At 32.0% G+C, this 21,104-nt stretch overlaps 4 protein-coding genes across 4 annotated transcripts; 3 read left to right on the top strand and 1 right to left on the bottom strand.

The window, feature by feature from the left end:
- The first annotated feature begins 263 nt into the window (after positions 1–263).
- LOC123721446 (trypsin delta-like) lies at positions 264–2,555 on the top strand. Its single transcript, XM_045680167.1, has 4 exons — positions 264–560; positions 1,295–1,521; positions 1,809–1,984; positions 2,396–2,555. The coding sequence occupies exons 1-4, from the start codon at positions 275–277 to the stop codon at positions 2,553–2,555; spliced, it is 849 nt and encodes a 282-aa protein (XP_045536123.1). The 5' UTR covers positions 264–274.
- A 1,133-nt stretch (positions 2,556–3,688) lies between these two features.
- LOC106713693 (trypsin-1) lies at positions 3,689–5,438 on the top strand. The gene is made up of 3 exons (XM_014506537.2): positions 3,689–3,987; positions 4,841–5,016; positions 5,294–5,438. Exons 1-3 carry the CDS (start codon positions 3,841–3,843, stop codon positions 5,436–5,438), a joined length of 468 nt encoding a protein of 155 aa, XP_014362023.2. The 5' UTR covers positions 3,689–3,840.
- Positions 5,439–6,299: 861 nt separating this feature from the next.
- On the bottom strand, positions 6,300–10,073 carry LOC106713692 (trypsin-5). Its single transcript, XM_045680176.1, has 6 exons — positions 9,911–10,073; positions 8,182–8,448; positions 7,394–7,484; positions 7,165–7,269; positions 6,657–6,782; positions 6,300–6,434 (listed from the first exon to the last, which is right to left on the bottom strand). Exons 1-6 carry the CDS (start codon positions 9,916–9,918, stop codon positions 6,300–6,302), a joined length of 732 nt encoding a protein of 243 aa, XP_045536132.1. The 5' UTR covers positions 9,919–10,073.
- Positions 10,074–12,211: 2,138 nt separating this feature from the next.
- Positions 12,212–18,650, top strand: LOC106713734. The gene is made up of 6 exons (XM_014506582.2): positions 12,212–12,383; positions 13,928–14,057; positions 16,008–16,122; positions 16,272–16,429; positions 16,535–16,683; positions 16,757–18,650. The coding sequence occupies exons 1-6, from the start codon at positions 12,330–12,332 to the stop codon at positions 18,506–18,508; spliced, it is 2,358 nt and encodes a 785-aa protein (XP_014362068.2). The 5' UTR covers positions 12,212–12,329; the 3' UTR covers positions 18,509–18,650.
- The last annotated feature ends 2,454 nt before the right edge of the window (positions 18,651–21,104 follow it).

The following is a 21,104-nucleotide window of genomic DNA, read 5'->3' on the forward strand; positions in this document are numbered from 1 at the left end:
CACATACAATTTGGTAGACGCGTTAAACACCCTTTGATATTTAAATTGTCTCAGTACAAACTCAGTTTTTGCATGAGCCGGGAAAATTCCTTTGATAAAACTTTAAACATAACACTTTAATCAGTTATAGCCAGCAATAATGCAGATTTTACATAAAATAATGCAGTTTAAACGTTACAAGTAGCTAATTGATTGGTTTACTAAACATAAAATTAACCAGACTCTATGAAATTCAACTAGTAATTACGAATCGCAGTTAAGCGATTGTTGAAAAATGTTTACACATGTGATTTTGTGTATATTTTTCGTTGTTAATTTAGTTGACGGTCATTTAAAAGATATGGGCGAAGTGACAGTTAACTGGACTGCTATGTTTTATGAACTTGAAGATAGAATAGTAGGTGGTGAACCGACTAATTTGAAGCGGTATCCTTTCAATGTCCAGTTCTTCAACTACGGTGGCATGTGCGGTGGCACTATACTCACCAGCAAGACTGTTATGACCGCAGCTCACTGTTTCGACCATAATCGAAATATAGCTGAAATGACTATATTGTCCAGTGCGTTAGTTACCACGAATATTTATATACTAGTTGCCGCCCGAGATTTCCTCCGCGCGGAATTAAAAAAGCTTTTTATAAAGCCTATATGTTCTTTCAGACTATGTTCTACATCTGTATTTAATCAGGATCCGTAGAGCCGTTCCGGAGATACGATTCATCCATCTAAACTTTCGCATATGTAATAATAGTATACGATGTATACGATCATTCACCTCTGCAAATTAACATATCCTTTCTAAAGACTACGTGCCTTACCATAAAAAACATTGACATTGTTTCAAATTCATTTTAGCTTAAACATACGTTAACCCTTTATATCGTGACTCTAGCTTTCTGGCTTTTTGACAAATCATGGTTATTATACGTAGGCTTACGAAATGTGATCTTTACCAATAAATAATGAAGTACTTATACCGAAAGCATTGTAGTGATAGATATTTATGGTGAAACATATACCCACGTAATATCCATCAGCAGCGGTTAAAGGATTAAAACACGTGTTTAACTAAATAGTTCTAATGGTATTTGTAGTAATACAGTATATATTTAGGATTGAAGATGTCTTAACTATAGGTATTTGATATGCTGTTACAAAGACGTCGCATTCTTACAAATGTATTATAATATTCTGCATGAATACATTTTAAGCAATCTTAATTTATTGAATGTAGCTGCTACCTTTTATTTCTGGCCTCGAGGCAGAAGACTAGCAACTGTTAAACAAATTTCAGATTCGCGTTTTATATTCGATCCCCAAGCTCACACACACGAAGTATGGGATTTCAAAGTACATGAATATTACAATACAAGTGCAATGTTCTCTAACGATATAGCTCTCATACTAGTGCATTATGAGTTCCAGTTCGACGAGAATGTAAAGCGAGCTGTTCTTTGTGATACTGATACATGGATGAATGAAAATGAAGTCTTCGAAGCCACCGGCTGGGGGGAGATTAAGGTGATTTTTAGTATATCAAATTTGACAAGTATCAAAAGAGTTTAATCTCTCATCATAAAATTTATGACTTTGGATCCGAAAGTTTCTGTATTAAATTATTTTAAATGCATTTTTGTCTTGATTTTAATGTATAGATATATACACAAAACTTAACTAGGTTTATGTTTAATTTAGCAGCATTTTCGAATTCAATTTTGTAATTTATCACCAAACAAGTGCCAGTATATTTCATATTGTCGTCAAACTCTATAGATGCATCTTTTTATTTAACTAAATATTTTTCTCAGTACAAAGGTGAACTGTCTAACAGTGGACTGATGAGGACTCATCTTCGATACGTGCCACCAAATAAATGTATGAAGTCAAACAAGGTCATCCTCACTCCTGATATATTTTGTTTGTTCGGCGATGGTCAGAGGGACACCTGTAAAGGAGATTCGGGAGGAGGAATATTGTGGAATGAGTAAGACCCTTGAAATATAAATTTTATAACCACTAGAATCTCAATCAGGGTAAAAAGTATTTAAGAATTACGGAATAATTTTCAATTGGAAATATCGGACATAATATTTTTAAATTATAATTGGAACGAAGTTCCTTATCGCGCGTTGTGAAAGGGGGCTAGACGGAAAAAATTCTTACGAAAAGTTGTCACGACACTTTTTGCTATAATAAGTATGTTAACGACGAATGAGCGCTACTTCACCATGGCAACGACGTGACAATATATAAAGAAAATTCATAGAAATAAAATATACTTCTTGTGAAGACTTAAGTTTTTAATTCATAGAATAAACATTGGTTCATTAATTAATCGAAAGGAACTTCGTTCCATCCGGGTGTCCTTTGACAACTCTCAAGTTTTTTTTTTCAGTGTAATAGTTGGCATCGTGTCCCACGGTAACGGGTGTGCAGTAGCACCGGCGATGTATACCAACGTATTTTACTTCAGAACCTGGATCTACAGAACTATTCGGAAGCTCAACGAGTCATATTGTCAATTTCATAAATCCCGTAGCCACGTTAAACCATGATTTTTGTACTAATTCAAATAGTATATAACTAATAGTAAAAACTTGTTTTTTAAATAAGTATAAATTTTGTATTTAGAAAATGTTTAATGTTTTTGATTGTAAATTTCATTGTTATGAAAATTGCTTTGTGATGCAAAAACAGAAAACAGCTTATAAATGTAGGTTGATATAATGCACCCAGTGTAAAGAGTAATTTCGAAACTATTAATTAAAAAGTAATCAAAGTCCTTTTTAATAAAGCCCCATTTAAAATAATATATTCAATGAACCCGTGGTCTTCCACAAGTTATTTCCACACATTCTACCATTTTTAATTATCTGCATACGATAAAAATTAAGTAATAACTCGGAAATTAATTATCGATACTAACGTTTCTACTACTACAGTCATTTTTAATCACGTCCACTCGTAGTTTAATGTTTCATAATCGATATTATGTTTAATCGATTTTTACGATCGTTTGCAATAAACTTCACTGGTTTTGTGGCCTTATTACGCATGTCGATAGGTGTTAATATTCATGGGTGGTCGGGAGTTAAGCCGTCACAGTTCCCGGATCATTCCGAGGGTAAAATAATAGGCGGAGAACCAATAAAGATAGAAAATTTGCCATCGGCGGTGCAATTCTTCAACCTCGGCTCATTATGCTCTGGAAGCATTATAAATAGCTGGTCGATACTCACCGCTGCACATTGTTTTGATAACAATAAAGATGTTTATAGTATGGTAATACAATTTGGTAAGTATTTGGTATATGTTTTATGCATGTACTTTTTAAATTGGATGAATTTTTCTTTATTCCACTCATACTTTTACTGATGTTTTTAAATCCATGCCAAAAATGTTGTATGTCGTTCCCGATGTCGCATTTGTTGAATTATATTAATTACATTTTTTTTTTAATATTACAAGGTGACAAACGAGCAAGCGGCCACATGAATTCGCCGAAATGGCGAAGCGACCGCTGCCCACAGACATTGTATATTTTTATTCAATGAATTTAATTTTTATTTTTACATCCATGGTAATGAAAACATGAATCGAATATAAATATATGTGTAAATTAGTGGTTTAACTACGTCATTAAATCAGTGTACATTTATATGTACTATAATTACACAATGTCTCTACATTACGGCTTGACATATCAAGTAAATACTGCAAGCCGTACATAATTAATATTTGTTTTGCTGTAACACAATAGGAGCTCGGTACATTTATGATTACGACGGCGAAGTACGGAGAGTGTCGGATTTTGTGATACATAGCAACTATAGTAAAGCGATGCCCTTCGCTTGCGATATTGCTATTATATTTGTCAATGAAGTAATCACATTCAGTAGTACTGTTAAAAAAGCACTGCTCGTAACAAATGAAAGCTGGATGAAAGAAAATAATAAATTGGACGCAGCCGGTTGGGGATGGACGAAAGTAAGTATATTTTCTTCCACGACAAATATTTTTTAAAGAGTAACAAACAATTTTGGCAGTTAGAAAATTCGCTTTATAATTAACTAGCTTTTACCCGCGACTCCTTCCGCGCGGAATAAAAAATAGAAAACGTGGTAAAAATTATCCTATGTCCGTTTCCTGGTTCTAAGCTACCTCCCCATCAATTTTCAATCAAATCGATTCAGCCGTTCTCGAGTTATAAATAGTGTAACTAACACGACTTTCTTTTATACATTCAGATTAGGTTTTTGGTACAAGTGAAAAATAAAACCTATTCAATAATGTTAGAGGAACGTTCCAAAAAAAAACATGTAAAATTGGAAACGTTTCGTAAATTAGCAATCGTCCTTGAAATTAAAATTTCCTACCGTAACATACCCGAACGCAATCTGCTAATTAAGTTGCGTATTGCTAACGAAAAAAAAATTATATGAACTTTAGATGTTGGCATCTATAAAAAGCATCATCACATGTAAATGTTGGATGTAGTATAGTAATTATTTAAGGTTATCTCTGAACAATGCCTTAGGGTTACATAGAATTGGCTAGACTCCAATAAGTACTTAACATGAAGTAGAATTTCTGCTAGCAATTTTTTTTAATCTTAAACTTATTTTTATTCTGTTTTACGACAAAGATTTATAGCTTAACTCTTTTCATACTGATAATCAAATTAAGCTTGGCTATTCTATTCTATTCTATTGGATATATATACTGGACATCGGAATGATAATGTCCGAGATTATAAGATATTTTTCCCACGAAGCATCTAGCCGCGTGCAACTTCACACAAGAATATTTTTCGTATTACGTTTGTTCATTTATTCCTCAGTACGGTGGGCCAATATCAGACCGTGGTCTCATGAGTACCAAACTGCAATATGTTCCAAAAGAGAAATGCGAAAGTATGCATAACATAAAACTGACAACGGATATGTTTTGCTTGTATGGGGACGGTGTTCGGGATACATGTAAAGGTGACTCAGGTGGAGGGGTTATGTGGAATGGGTAAGTATGTACTCCATTTACAAACATTATCATCATCATCATCTGGGGCGCTACAGCCGCGGGTGAACCTGGGCCTGGTCAAGTAATTTACAAACATTAATATATATTAATTAATATACTGTTACGACATCTCGGAAGAAGGAATAAACTTCATTCAAAAGGTCTTCTATTAACGAAAAATTATTGTGATTCACACAAAATCCATAAATTTTAGAAGATCAAATCCTGTGTTGTAAGAAATAAGTAGCTTATTTTGAATTAATGCGTATTTTTACAGCATGATCGCTGGTATTGTGTCCCATGGGGACGGATGCTCTAAGAAACTTAAGCCCAGCATCTACACAAACGTCTGGTTTTTTAGAAAATGGATTAGATCACAAGTTAAAAATTTCGTTGAAAGTTTTTGTAAAAAAAATAATTAACTTTAAATCTAAGATGTCACAATATGTTAAAATAAAACATTAAATAACAATTTTTGACTAAAAACGTTGTATATAATTAAATGGAATATACCTAAATCAAAAAATCTTCAAGTACATTTTCTTACTCAAACATTCAAGAAATTATTTCTATCCAACAAAAAAAAATATTTTTGCATTTATATCTGTATTATTATTTTTCCATTTCATTCTAATATTTGTATCTTTAAAATTAGAGATATTTTATAAGTACAATTCGATTAAAACATTCGAGAACTTCTTAACTTGCTTTTCAGATCTTTTTGATATATATTTCCAAGTTCTCTCTATTCAGCATATTCATAGGAATAAGAATTAAATTCTGATTCTTGATTAGTTTCACATCTTCTACGAAGAAAACGTTTAGTGTTAAGCATTATCCATCTGAAAAAACATAAACTTTTTAAGTAATTATATAAAGTTTTATATTAACGCGTATTATTTCTATTTACACAGAGTGTGAGGGATGATAATATATGTTTTATACGACGATGAACACCGTCAGAAAAATTTATGAAAGACAACATATTAATGTTTATACTTTTCATCAAATTAGTTTTAGCTCTGACGCAGGCTTATATCTTATCATATCGTACGAAGCTTTGCTTTATTAAAGCTTTGTTATCAGTAATGTTGATAATAATTTAGATACGGACGGAATTTATTTTTTGTACGATGATTATTAATGCTGCAACTTCAAATATAAGATATTGTAGAAAGCGTTATGTTAAACTTGTAGTGTAGGTTGCTTATACTAGGCATCGCCCTCTTCCCTTAATAACTATGTTTAGTGTACAAGTTTTAACAAAACGAAACTTAAATGAGTCACCTGTAAAAGTACGAAATATTTGTAAATACAGCTAAGTACGGTTCCTTTGGTTCAGCATTTCCGAAAGACATAATACCAACAAGAAGGTCTTGATACACCGCAGGGCCACCATTGTCGTATAGACGTCTTACCTGTAAAAAAACATAAAAAAACTTTATTCAATACTTTAATTAAAACAAAATATTTTTTAATTGATTACAAATAATGTCAACAGATGGCAGCAAACCAAGTTTACATTTGTGTTTATTTGTCAAATATTTAAATTAATTTACATGAATATTTACAGCAATAATGGATAATATTTCAAATCCAATGTTGTATATTAAGTTATAATAAGTTACTTGAGAACTCACTAAGTTATATTTCGCACAAAAGTTCGACGGCGTAATGAGTCGTCCATAGTTACGAACACAGTCGTTTCTATTTATTACCACCATCTCTGACCACAGTAACATATTTCCTACTTTTGGGGTAAGTTTCTGAAAATAATCAGTTAGTAAAAGTGGCATCTTGAAAGACCACGTGAAATTTTAGCAGGCCGTGGTAAAACCGTCAAGTTTCAACAGCGAGATTATAGTAATCGATAATAGATGGCGCTTTTATAAATATAAGAAGTTTTTACCGATTAGTCCAACTTATGAAACGCGTATAAATCCATTAAAGTGTTGTTTAAATCGCATAATAAGTGACAATATGATAATAATAAAAAAGCAACAATGAGGTTCCTTGTAGAAAAAAAACCCTTAGAGAAAGACTTAAAAGTATCTTAATGGACTTAATCAGAGACACTGGACAGCTATATACGTACAAAGTAAGCTTGTAAAATTTTAACTAGACTATCTATTTATGTTTGTCACTTACAGATGTACTCCATCCAGATACTGTCATTACTGTATTCTCTCGTAACACGGTCTCTGGCTCCACGAGGATAATTTTTTTTACGCCTGTACTAAATGAAACGTGATTCTGTAATAGTAATTCATTTATTTAAAGTATCTGCCAGTAAATGTTTCCTTTTTTAATACGATCACATTAATTAATGTAAAATTAAGTAAAATTCTAATTAGAAATTATCAAACTTTTAACTTACTTTAAGTAGAAGTAGCGCGATATCATTGTCCGTATCGCCCAAATGTTTATAATATTCGTGTATTTTAATTGAATCAACGTTATAAATGTTTCTGAAATAGAGAAATAGAAAGAATTTCACGATGTTAATAAGTAATATTACAAATCTGTAATGTGAAATGAAAATTTAATTTTAATTTTCATTTCATAAAATAATAAAGTATATGTAAAAACTAGTTACTGTAAAGGAATAGGCATAATGAAGTCGTTTAAAAAGAATAACAATTTGGCTTCTATAATCAACCTAACTTACTTGATAATTAATGTCGCAAGTCGCTTGACTTTTAAGTCCAATTTCTGTTTAAGTTAGATTTAATCCAATCGATCTTAATACAGTCAAAACCGTTTATAGCGACATCGTTTAGAACAACATACCGGTTAAATTGACCAAAATCAAAGGTCCTGGCTGAATGTTATTACATATCTTTCCTATTAATACCTGTCACCGGTTGTTACAACTATCGGTTTTTACGACTCAATATGAGTAGTCCCTTCGATGTCGTTATAACAGATTTTGACTGTATTATAAATGCGAAAGTTTACATATATGATAGTATGGATTGATGTTTGTTAGAAGGTATCTCCAGAACAGCTAAAAAGATCTCGCTGAAATTTGGCGCAGAACGCAGAAGAACACATAGGATACTAATTAAGTTTTTTTTTTAATTCCTCGCGAACGAAGTCCTGTGCAACAGCTAGTAAATAATAATAAACATCAACTTTATTTAAAAATAATATACCGATACTTACTTCCCATCAGAAAGAATATTGCTACCAACTTTTACCATGACTTTCTCGTCAGTATTTTTCCAAAAGCAACTCGCTGCGGTGACCACGGTAATGCTGCTAACAAGACTTCCCGAACAGAACAAATTGCTATATATTATAAGCACATGATGAGGTACTTCTTCTATATTAGGTGTATAAGTATGTTGTAAACTTATCGGATTATAATTTACTTCATGTTCTGGTAAAAACCGGTAAGACAATACGGGCGTTAAAACTAGAAAAATATTTCTGAAAAAAAAAAAAATTTGGTATACTTCAAAATAGTAGTAGTAAATACAGTACAGATTAGACTTTTTTTAGTTTTTCCAATATAGAAATTATTGACTATTTTAACGAATAGACCTTGTTACTTTTTAGTTTGTGGGAGACAATTGTTGCTCTGTGTAATATACCGTGTAACGATTGAAACAAAACCATTGCAGGTTTTTTGTTCATCATTCTTACAAATGTTAAAAACGCAACGTATCATTTTGGCAAAGTGTTTGTTAATATACAATATAATGCAATTGTTTTAAAAATCAACAACGTATAATATTTAAATATTTGAAAATGTTACAAACGACCTTTAGTCGTCTGTAAAGCGTTTTAAATCACAGGAAATTGAAAGGGTAAGATGTTGCCAGTCATGTTGCGGCCTTAAATAAACAGCTTGTAAGATTTCCGAGGAATGATTTTATATATTCCTCAAGAGTAAAGTAAATGAAAACAAGGTTCTTAATTTCTGGAAATGTCGGTGAAATAGGTTTTAACTTTATACAAAATAAAACGACAGTCTTTGATGTTAACACTGCTGCATTAACTTAACTCTCACAATTATTTAAATTTTTAACTCTCAATATCATTTTTTTTCCCACAAATCAAGATATAAATATACATATTAATAAGTGATATTCCTGACTGAATCGGTACAGTAGGTTTTCGTCTTCCAAGTCGATCTATCATTCGTTAATTCAGTCACTATTATCAATCATATCATTCACGTAATCCGTCCATTTTTTCGTAGGTCACTTCTACCAATATTATAAGCCTCTACATTCATATTATATTACATAAAGCTCTCCTAATCTCACATGACATTCTGTCTCTATTACTCTAAGCTTTAGCTCGTTAATTTCTCTCTACTACAACAATAATGTTATAAGAAAATAGAAGCTAAATTTCTCTATATATTTAGAGTGTTTCCATATTTACTCAATTTACACGGTCTGGCGTAGTGACTAGTAATCCAGATCACAATCCCTAGCGGCATAATGTGAGTCGTTAGACTAACATGTAAGGACCCTGGGGGCTCGCCTAACAGCCTACATCTATTGTAAACTAAGCTCGAACTGTTGCTGCGGGACTCTCCGAAGAATCTCAAGCATTTCTGTTGTCATTCACAAGGGGTTTCACGGGTTCAATTCGCGTTAAGCTTAATTTTTTTTCCTTTTCTATTATTTTCAATAATTATTGTGTAAATTTTCGTAACCTAACCCTTGGGCTGTTCGTTCGTTTAGTGATTAATTGATTAATTTTAGGGATTTATTACACAAATTTATTAAAATAATAATACAAAATATTACTATCTTTGCATGCGGGGAAAAGATCATACTCGGTATCCGGCAGATAATAACATCAGCATAGTTATATTCTTGCATAATCAGAAAGTAAAGTTAATATTACGTAGAATAAGGAAGATTTCCATACTTACGCGTTCATCTCGCTCGGAATATGAATTTTAATGTGAGAGTTAACTCGATTTCTCGAGCGGGTGTCGCATAATAGCAAATATTTTCGAGAGCGACGCTTGTTAGTGCAGAGATCTCATTGAAAGTCAAGTATTTAGCTCCCGGCCGATACAGTAAAGGGACGGAGGGAATAAAACTACAGAATATAATTCGGCGTAAATAAAATTCACAATCATACTTTGTCGACCGTACAACTGATATGAAGTTATTACTGTTTTTGCGAACGAGTCGTTTTGAGTATGTATCAAGATGCTACATTCGGTTTATAAACTGTGACTGGATCTTATAAGTATTACATAAGGTTTGTTTTTGTGTTGCAAATGTTTTTACGACGGTAAAATATGTTGTAGTCGTTACAAGTCGTAGAAACGCTAAAAATTGCGTTATTTCGCGTAGGTGGCGTGTCGTTGGGTCGAAGGCACGCCTTCGCCTGCCTATATATTTACGACTATTCATATTCCCGTCACGTCCGAGTTGAAGGAAGTCTCTGAAATGGATTTACTTTGCTGGCGTTTTGCATTTCACGAAGGTCGGTATTACTGTATAATAAGAGTCATACCGACTTAGTTCCTTCCAGTTCCGTCTTCGGTACAAAGTTTTTGCTTTCGAATAGCGTTCGAGGATAATGAATTCTTCAAATAATATTTGAATTTCATTATTAGGTATCATGATTGTGATTTGTTTTGTTATTTTTAAGCATTTCTTTGTGGGTCTACCACTTATTCTTAACAACTGTGGTATATTTTTTTTTTCGAGTAAAAAAGAAGTTCGTAGATTTGTCATTAGCATATAAACATCAACATTTTTTGTAAATGAATTTTATATGTTCGGATTCCTAGGCGGTAGACATTTTTGAGATAAATTAGTTATAAATAGTTATATCTAACATCTCGTCAAATAACGAATAAAACACGCGATTAATTATACCTTAGAAAAGACGCTGAGCATCAGCAGTGAGATAAAGTTTTACTTAAACAAATTACTTGACACTTTTCAGTCGATGTTCAAGGCCTTTAACAATCTAATTCAATTAAACTAATCAATCGGAAACCGAAAGCCTCTTTGTAGATAGTAAGTAAAGCGAAACTATCTGTTTCATTTACCGTTATTTAAACAGATATCTTAATTTTTTGGAATGTAACTCTAATTGTATTTAAAGCATAAATTATGCAACCATATTTTATTGCAATATTAATCACAATTAGACTTTTTTTGGGAGAAAAATTATGAAAAATATGTTAAAATTAACAAACTTCCAGTGGTAGATCACGCTACAACAACATTTGTTGGGTGCACGAATGTGTCGTGTCAACCGGTTAAATACCACAACACAGAAGACAAGTGTAAAGTGGAAGCAATTCTGCGTTTCGTCTTATGAGTGCGCGTGGCGGAGGCCTATTTTTAGTCCTCATTCCTTTCCCACCCTTTTCTTATAAGGAAATGTTGGAAAGCGGAAAGCGGAAATGTCTCCTCCGTTGATTAAAGGTAGGCAAGGCATCTACAATTGCGAATGTCTATGGGCAGTAGTCACTTCGCTATGTCGGCGAATTCAGATGACCGCTTGCTCGTTAATAATATATGAAATCCCCCGAGCTCCCGCCCAACAAGTTGTTGTCGATGTTCTAATAGCAACGTTTTATTTTGAATAGAATATATAAATGAGCTGAAATATTTCATAAATTATTTCACCTTATCGTCAAAGGAGGCGCTGGGTACGTGTCCCTCGGCTGTTACCCTGCACGTGACGCTGTAAAGTATTACGTGACGTATGTATATGTGCCCGAGTCGTTCATGCTCGGTACACCGGAAAGTGCTTACTTTTTAGTAGGGTTCTTCCTAGAATTATTTTAAGTATGCGCCTTTTCAATTCCCTATTATTTCACACTTGAGGTTCGCTCATCGTGCGTAAAAATATCGGAGCTCTTGCAAAAGAAAGAAAGGGAAATCAAAATGAACACATATTTCATACCTTGTCTCATTTGTTCCTTGATATTGTTTCGTGTCTTATTTATGTTGTCATCGGAATGATCCTTTAGGACGAGAAATTCTATGTGAATAAAAATGGAAACCTTTTTAAAGACGAAAGTCAGTGGAATGTATAATGTATTGTAACAGTAAATCCGAGGATCAGTATTCAACGACCCTGACCCTTCGTCAGTGAAGGGGAAACTTGAACGTGAATAAAAAAGTAGCCCTGTCCTTCTTTCCCCGGTGTTATTGTCAAATATTTTGTTTACATAATGAAGGAAGGTCCGAGCGCGAGCCCGCGATGGCGCCGCACGCCGCCCGTAGCTTGCGGCAGTCTCGCCACAGCGGCCGTGCGCTACGGAGGCCAATGTCTACACCGTAGCACTTCCTGTCTACCAGTACGTAACGGGCTACATGATGCATTTTCTCATATTATTGGCATTTTTTGCCACGGCACAAGCACGTGCGGTAAGTTTTTTTTTACAGTTTAAGCTTAAAGCCAGTTTTTTTTTGTTATTTTATAATACTTATTATATGTTGCGATTTGTTAAATGATTTTACATAAATGTTTTTTTTTTGTATTTTAAACTTAACTTTGTTATTATTATAATTAGTTTTTTGTTGGTTCTTACTTTTTCGAGAAGTTAACCTTAATTGATTTCATTTTTTTAAATGCTGGACTTTTGTTGATGCGGTTATATCAATCTTCTATTAATCGATTGATATCGCATTGAACATTTTTATGACAAAACAAAAAATATTAATTTATACGAAAAAAACAATTCTGACTGTTTTTGACGTTATTGTAAACAAGACGCTTCGCATGCGAAATGCGCATAGTTTAAAAATTATTTATAGGATGAACTAAATCCAGTATATTTATTTTAAGTAAGTATTTATTTGTTGAAACTATGTTAAGTTAAACTCACCCAAGATATTATGGAAGGAATTTTGTCCGAACTTAATTTCATGTTATAATACTTTTTTCTATATGGCTTTAAAAGGAAACGATAGTAATAAATAATAATAAATTTTATTTATTTCAAAACACAATTATTTTAACATATTTTAGTATGATCACTTCTTAAATTAGACACCTCTCTAAAGGTGTTTGAATTAATTACAAATTCAATCACAGAAGTCGTAAATTTAGTTTGATAATTAACTTACAAGATAACTTAGATGTCTTGTTATAAGAGCGAGGATAAGAAATTTACATATTATTTGAATTTTACTGTTGATTAACTTTCAAATTTGTTTTAAACAGACAAAATTATTTACACGATGTTGAGTCAGAATCGAAGTCTTTCTGTGATTGTACTTAATTATGCCATAATGTCACGATCTTATCATTATATCATCAAAGTGTCTAATATGAATCTGATTGTAAGACGTAATTTAGAGTTTACTTGCAGATTCTATCAACCGTAATATACATATATAGTCCATACAACGAAACGAATAAGCGAATTACATTAGTGATGTATTTTTTGCTTAGCTTCTTCCTTAACTCCCCCAAATAAACTTTAAGTAAATATATTATAGTACTGACATAATAAGAAATGGTTACTTGTAATTTTTGATAAGTAAAAGTTCTTAGAAGAACCTTCTCGTTAGAACATGTTGCAAGAATATGTCTTGTGTAATTTGGATACCTTTTATATGAAGTTTTTCTCTACTTCAGAACGTAATTTTAGATGCAAATTTCAATTCTAACTTGTAAAAGGTGTAGTCACCGAGCTGATTGTACAGAGCCCGAAAACGGGAATATACTCGTATTTTCGAGTTATTTGTGTTTTGAAAAGATATAATACTTTTTAAAAAACGTTCTATTTTGACCAATAGATAATTCAAATGAAAACAGAACGTTTTATACCACTATTGGGTCGATTCTGAGTTATTATATTAGTAATTAAAAATATATATTAATGATTTTTAGTTGCTTTGAAGCTAATGCTATTTGAAATAATATTTTCTATTACACTCCAATACTTTTGTTCTTTTATCAATAGGTGAACATAAGCAACACTTGGGTTCTTCCTGAGGAAGGTTTTCCGGTTTTCTACCGGTACTTCAGAGACCGCATCTCTTGGTACGAAGCGGACGCGGTTTGTCAATTCCATCATGCGAACCTTGTAACAGGTAAATAGTTTTTAAACAGTGCGGCAAGGAATGGAGTCTTAAGTCTGAGATAAGAAGAGGATTTATTGGTCTTGATATTAATTATGTAGAACTATTAAGAATTAAACCGTAAAATTAATCAGTGCAGCGTCATATTATTATAATGTATATTGTTCTTATCCTTTAATAGTAACAATATATTTTTTATCCGATTCGTAAATTGTCAGGAATTAATTTAAACAGAGCAGTTCTTTCGAAGAAGTTTCAATACAACTTCGAGGTATTAACTCCTCAATAATATACATTTCACATACTTTGAAAGTCATCTTTAGCGTGATTCGTAACTAACTTTATGGAATACTAAGTAAACAACTCAGACAAGTTGCGCCCAGTTTAGTTGTTGTGTCAGAAATTATTATAGATACAAAATTATTAAAATACTTAATACAAAAATATTATTTTTGTTAAGTATATAGATTTTTACTCATATATACTTGTATGATTAATAAATGTAATATAAATTAAAAGTAATATTTTTAAATTATATATATTTTTAGTTTAGTTTCTCTTCGTCTTCGTCTTCGCTTAATTTTAATGAAATCTTGCCACTTTTTAAATAATAACAATATTTGTAAAGGTACTAATAATATAAACATTCAATGAAACTCAACATTATAAGAATGAATGCTTCCTATAGTAAAAATGAAAGTTTTAATCAATGATTTGAATAATCTATTTTTTTTAATTAAAAAAAATACAAGGCAATAAAGAAGATTTTATATTTGTTATAAAATAGCAGTGTCAAACAGCCCGGCACCCTTGTGGTACCCAGATGCTTATTGTCGTCCTTGACGTCTAGTTTTCGCAACTCGGTTGGTTTGTTGAACAAGTCCCCTGTCACTTACATACACTGCATCCGTCCTGTTACTTATGAAGGGAAAGTTTTCTGATGTTAACAATGGAAAGATATTTTATTCATTAATTTTATAACAATTTTTTTTTTAATTTGAATAGAATTTAATTTATTCTGTCCAGTTCCAATTTTTGTGCAAAAGTAACATAAGATAGATGATGAAAAGATTGTTAAAATGTAAATGTTGTACTTCATTTGTAAAACGTTCAACATTAAATTGACACCAATATTTCATGAAAATCAGGAACTTGCGGGAAACCGTAACGTTATTGTTTAAACCTTTAAATATAACATTAACAAGTGATGTAATAAATAACGCAGACAGCAATTATAATGTAGCCATTATAAAATTACAACGAGCACGTATTATATCCATTAAAGTGAGGTTTAAAGTGCACCGGCATGTTATATTATATTTCAAAAGTTTTAATGGAAGCCGCCATTTGCTTGGTTAATTTAGGGGTCTGCAGTTACATTTATAATGCGGTATTTGGGCAGACAATGAGAATATGTAACTTTAAACCTTCCAAATTTAAATCTTGTAATTATTACTCTCAAGAAACGTGGCCCATATAAAGCAATAATGATAAATTATTACAACTTTCATTTAGCTAATGTAATTAATTGGCTCTTAAGCTAAAGACCGAGGTGTGGCGGTGACGTCACTGCGTGTGTTAGTCAATTACCAAACACAAAGGTGTGCCAGATATTGATCGTCGTCCCGTTTTATTTCTGAAAGAGCAAGTTACAAATGGCTCATTGGAAATGTGTGTCGTGTTAAGTGGTCATCTATAAAATGGTTTATAGGGTTGTAACTAATTTACTTTTTTTGTTTAGTGTTACATTTCTATTGGATTAAGAATAGGTTTAAATAAATTTTACAGCATAATTTGAACTCGAGTAAAAGTACCCACAGCTTGTAACTCTTAATTTAGATATAGTATACAAACAATAAGAAATTATTTACGAGGATTTATATTACGGATAACGTTATATAAGAACGAATTTAGATAAGACTATTTAAATAATATTCCATCGTAATTTTTCCATCGTTTTAGTTGATACGACGGCACAATACGATGCTGTGCGAGCCTATCTTAAAGAACTGGACATATCAAGTGGGGTTTGGGTTGGATTGATTAGAAGTAATCCAGAAGGTGATTTTACTTGGACGTAAGTTAATTGAAAATTTTTACAAATATGATTTATATTGAATATATTGATTGAAATTGTAGAAAAAAATAATTTATTTTATGACTGAAGACGGTTATATAACTTATGGTTAGGTGTCCTTTAACGATGTAAAACGTATAATCATACAGTGATTACCGTGGCTTGAGTGGTGATGGCTATTGGAGCTCGGCGCCGGACCCGCGTGCCGCTCCCCTGTGTGCTGCCGCTGATCCTACCGCAGACTACCGCTGGCAGGCGCGCGCATGCGGTGGACCTACAGTCGCTTCTTTCATCTGTGAACTACCAGGTACAAAGATCAGAATCTAAAATACTGTTGTCAATGAAATCAGGTCAAATGTGTAGCTAATTTATGTTGTAAATGACCCTAAACAAAACCTCTTTTTTCTATCAGTTCCGCAATGGGCACTTGGCAACGAAGGTTGCATGGTTCGAGCGCTACCGGCCTTGACTATTCTGTATTTACCGGAAAGTGCGGCAGTGCAGCTAACTGCTGATTGTGGCCTCGCCGGTGTCAAACGAGTGCAATGCACGGGAAACGTGGTATGAGGCTTTATTATTCTTACAATGTAGACTATTTAAGTATAATTATTTATAATATAACCTATTTTTGCAGAAACGAGAAGATCTTCTCCGCGACCTTTCATGTGCTGAAGAAGTAGAATCTACTTCTTTGAATAATTTAGCTTTAAATAGCACAATTAATGAGTCGACAACATCTACAGAAAATCAAGAATTATCAAGTGTAACCGAAGAAAATTTGTCGATTGAACATGGTAACGAACATGAAAATTTACCTTCGAGCGTAATGTCTACTCCCATTCCTTATAACGAAAATGTAAGACAATCTATGATATCGGCATCACATTCGACTTCGCAGCCAGCTCGTTATAAAACAAACAACATTATTTTAGAGAAAAATATTAATCTGAATGATATGCAGAATAATAATCTTCAAAGCAATGAGATACCTGATTTAGTCAACAATGACAAATTTCTAACAAATTATCGAATACAAAAAATGGAAGATGAAGAAAATATGCAACATAAAAAATTACATGACGAGCTTGCCAGACTTGGTAATTTTGAAACAATATTTACTCAACCAACCGATCACTTTGTACCACCTTTAGTTATGGCAAAAGCTAGGATTAGTGATGATCTGAATGTTCTATCTTTAAAAGAAAAACACGCCCAACACTTTGGAACACAAGATATGATAGAGAAAATGAATGAAGAAAAGAAAATACCAAACATGGAAGAGAAATATGAGATTTCAACTGAACGTCCGCACGCAATTGAAAATTTGGTAGGATTAACCACGGAAGGTGTAACAAAATTAAAGGATACTTTAAAGAAAGACATTATTGAAATATCACTATTAAAAAAATATAAAGATCTAAATGCGAACGTTACTCAGATTTCAAAAAGCAAAACTAAAAAAGTAAACAAAGAAACTTTTGTGGAAATCATGAACGAGAGTAAACCTGCTTTCGTTAACATTCCTTTGAAACTTAAAGAAACTACAACATTGGGAACCACAGTTGCAAATGACGATTATGAAATTCAAAATGACTCTAATATGGACTTGACCGTTGTTTTACGAGAAACAAATGATGAAAGGCAAAGTCAAGATTTGACCAATGGCACTGAGGAAGGAATCGGAAAGAACACGACAAGAAGTATAATAGAGTTTGTTCACCCTACCACTGAAATTGTAGATTTCTTCAACGGAACACACTTAAATTTACAGCAAACACAGGAGAAATCGAACAAAAGCGAGACAATCTCGGAAGATATAAGCACTAATAGTGGTAATGGAAACGACAGCAAAATTTCGGACATTCCTCAAACTCCCGATTTTACAACTAAATTGCCCATTTTTAAAGACGAGTTAATTAATATATCTACTACAAGTATCAATATAAATATTCAAGACGGAGTCAACAAAACTATTTTTAGTGCCACTGAAATTTCTACAATCAAGGATGACATACATGTTGCTGATTCTAAATCTTCACTCGATTTACCTGCTAATACAGTAGATAAAGCAAATTATACTGAAATAACTGAAAGTTCTCATATGAGTACAAAACCAGGATCGTCAATTATTAATTCTGAAAATCAAACTGATAATTTAGATCACGAAACTTCTTCCACGCTCTATCCAGTTTTCAGCGATGCCTTCAACTATACTGAAACTGTAGAAGAAATAGATGACAGGCCAGCTGATCTCGAAACAATTGACGATTTCCAATCACCTCTACTGTCCGGTGCTAATGAACCATTACAGAGGCCCAACAGGTCAAGGAGGCCTAAACAACCAAATAGAATTAACAAATTCAATCCTTTCCGCATTTTAGGTTAAGAAGACATTATTTCAAAGCAACGTTAACTGCCAATAATTCTGTACTAACGACTGAACAACCATTGCACTTTAATATTAATTGCGTCACATTTCACAATTACAATATTGTAGAAGCACTAATCTAAATCATTAACTTTGTTCAAAGTCATAAAATTAATTTAGCATATTATATACAACTCGTTTGTGTTGTATCGTCACTTTTGTGTTTGAATGTGAAATCACGTCAATTTATTCTAACAATAAAAAAAAATGAGTGCGTTGAATTGAAAATTGGATAGAATCAAGTAAATGTATTGTCATCAAATTTGTGGTTAAAAGATCTAAAAATTATACTAACGATTAATTGGTTTATAAGGAATATTAATAACATTTAGTATTTATATGTCAAAATTATCATTGAGATATGAAGGTTTTAGGATAAATAGTTATAGTTATGTTCATGAACCATATCATATTAGAATAAGGTATTAAATTATAATTAAGGCATTTTAAAATATGAGGACGCACAGTGAGTTTGAAATAACAAACATTAGAGCACAAACCATGAAAAATATTTGGTAAGAAGAATAGTATTTAAGTTATTATCACAATCAAAGCGATTTTAAACTTCATCTTAATATATCAATGAATTATAAAATAAGATATTGTAAGAGATTTATATAAAATATATAAATGACATTGTTGTTTTTTATTTTCTACTATCCTGACAAAATATTTGGAACATGGTATGAGTGGAACAATTTCCTTTCGTAACTAGTATTTCCGTAAGAATATACTAGTCTGACAAGTCTATGCACTAGAATTTGGAGCTAGAACAGGACTTGAATAAATAAATTATAACAAAAGTATTAATAAATAAAATTGAATAATACATAATATAAAATTGAATAATACCTAATATTACGACAGTTAATATATTGAACATTATCATATACAGTCAAAATCTGTTATAACGACATCGAAGGGACTACTCATATTGAGTCGTAAAAACCGATAGTTGTAACAACCGGTGACAGGTATTAATAGAAAAGATATGTATATAACATTCAGCCAGGACCTTTGATTTTGGTCAATTTAACCGGTATGTTGTTCTAAACGATGTCGCTATAAACGGTTTTGACTGTAATTACTGTGAACTACACACTGCACTACACTACCCACACACAATAGTTAGTCTTTATATTGGAGAAAAATAATCGATGATGGCAAACGACAACCGATCACTTGAACTCGCCAATATTAATATTTGTAAATATTCTCGAAATAACATAGAAGTTGTATAAATATTTGGCATACAAACGTCGTCTCGTTTTTCTATGCATAACATTTAATTTATACGAATTTAATATATTACAATAACAATTACGTATCAAAGTTTTTCGTGTTATACAAGTTATATCTCATGAACTTACCGTTTACGTAGTAAGGGTCCAACAATATTAATTTTACTTATGTTTCAGGCCGGATGTTATAAGGATCCGTATTATGTTTGATTATTATGAGGGTCGAAACGGATTTAGAAAGCTTGCTTACGAAATTGCTTCAAAATTTAGTCTGCTGTTTATTACTATATTTAGTAATAATATTCTATATTTAGTACTAGTATAAATAATATTTCTAGTATAACATAGAAAGAATTAATGTTTTAAAATTGCTTTTTTATTTTATTTTTTACTAATTAAATAGTGTCGAGGGTAGGTAGAGGAAGGGAAGAGGAGCTATTCAGCGAGCTATTTTTTTTACCATTCCAATTAAACTTTTGTAAATGCAGACGGAAAAATATTTATTCACTTAATGAAGCTGATCTCACTTTAAGAGCTTATAAATGTTGGTCGCTTTTAGTCGTAATGAGAACACTAGATGAGTGTATTTTATATTTTTATTCCTTCGATCGGAAAACGTAACATAACATGTCTTTGACAAATCACTTGATGTAAGAATGGCCTTTGAGTTAAAAATATAATTAAAATTAATGAATTCGAGATGAATAACGATGTTTCTACTAGCAATAATTTTTAATAAATATTGATTTTTTATTTAATTTTGGACATAATTAAATTTTTAAGTACCTATGTAATATTTTATGGTTTATCTTTACTAAAGTTTATGTAAATTGATAACTTTATATGTAAAACAAAGAACATAAAACGCGAGAACTATGACTGCTATAAAGACGAAGAGTAATGACGGCGGACGGACCAGATTTCTATTAAGATTATCGGAAATATGTTTTTCGGATAATCCCCTGTATTCGTAGCGAAATGACGAGACATAAAATTGGATTTTGTTCCAATTTTATGTCACAATTTTCGACGATTATTTCGTCTAAAGATGATAACCGGAGTCTTTTTCCTTACCTTCTAACGGAATAAGGTGACTTTACTGAATAATTCAAGGATTCCAAAACGTACAAAAAATTAAATCGGATATATTCGTTGAACTAAAAACCACGTAGATTAACGATGAAAATCGTATTATTAAACGATTATTAAATGAAGAAGAATTATGTATTTTAATAGGTATCTATTAAAAGTAATGAACTGGCGCATACAAAATATGCGTTTGTAAAATAAATAGGTGAACAAACCGCGGGCTT

Source organism: Papilio machaon, chromosome 1, assembly GCF_912999745.1.
Source record: "Papilio machaon chromosome 1, ilPapMach1.1, whole genome shotgun sequence".
NCBI classification, from domain to species: Eukaryota; Metazoa; Arthropoda; class Insecta; order Lepidoptera; family Papilionidae; genus Papilio; species Papilio machaon.

Coding starts and splice junctions, on each gene's coding strand:
- LOC123721446 (XM_045680167.1), top strand. CDS start 275: ATGTTTACACATGTGATTTTGTGTATATTTTTCGTTGTTAATTTAGTT. Junction 1,522..1,808: donor CCGGCTGGGGGGAGATTAAG/GTGATTTTTAGT, acceptor TATTTTTCTCAG/TACAAAGGTGAACTGTCTAA. Junction 1,985..2,395: donor GGAGGAATATTGTGGAATGA/GTAAGACCCTTG, acceptor TTTTTTTTTCAG/TGTAATAGTTGGCATCGTGT.
- LOC106713693 (XM_014506537.2), top strand. CDS start 3,841: ATGCCCTTCGCTTGCGATATTGCTATTATATTTGTCAATGAAGTAATC. Junction 3,988..4,840: donor CCGGTTGGGGATGGACGAAA/GTAAGTATATTT, acceptor TTTATTCCTCAG/TACGGTGGGCCAATATCAGA. Junction 5,017..5,293: donor GGAGGGGTTATGTGGAATGG/GTAAGTATGTAC, acceptor GTATTTTTACAG/CATGATCGCTGGTATTGTGT.
- LOC106713692 (XM_045680176.1), bottom strand. Junction 7,270..7,393: donor TCGCGCTACTTCTACTTAAA/GTAAGTTAAAAG, acceptor TTACTATTACAG/AATCACGTTTCATTTAGTAC. Junction 6,435..6,656: donor TTTGTGCGAAATATAACTTA/GTGAGTTCTCAA, acceptor GTTTTTTTACAG/GTAAGACGTCTATACGACAA.
- LOC106713734 (XM_014506582.2), top strand. CDS start 12,330: ATGATGCATTTTCTCATATTATTGGCATTTTTTGCCACGGCACAAGCA. Junction 14,058..16,007: donor TCATGCGAACCTTGTAACAG/GTAAATAGTTTT, acceptor CCATCGTTTTAG/TTGATACGACGGCACAATAC. Junction 16,430..16,534: donor TTTCATCTGTGAACTACCAG/GTACAAAGATCA, acceptor TTTTTCTATCAG/TTCCGCAATGGGCACTTGGC.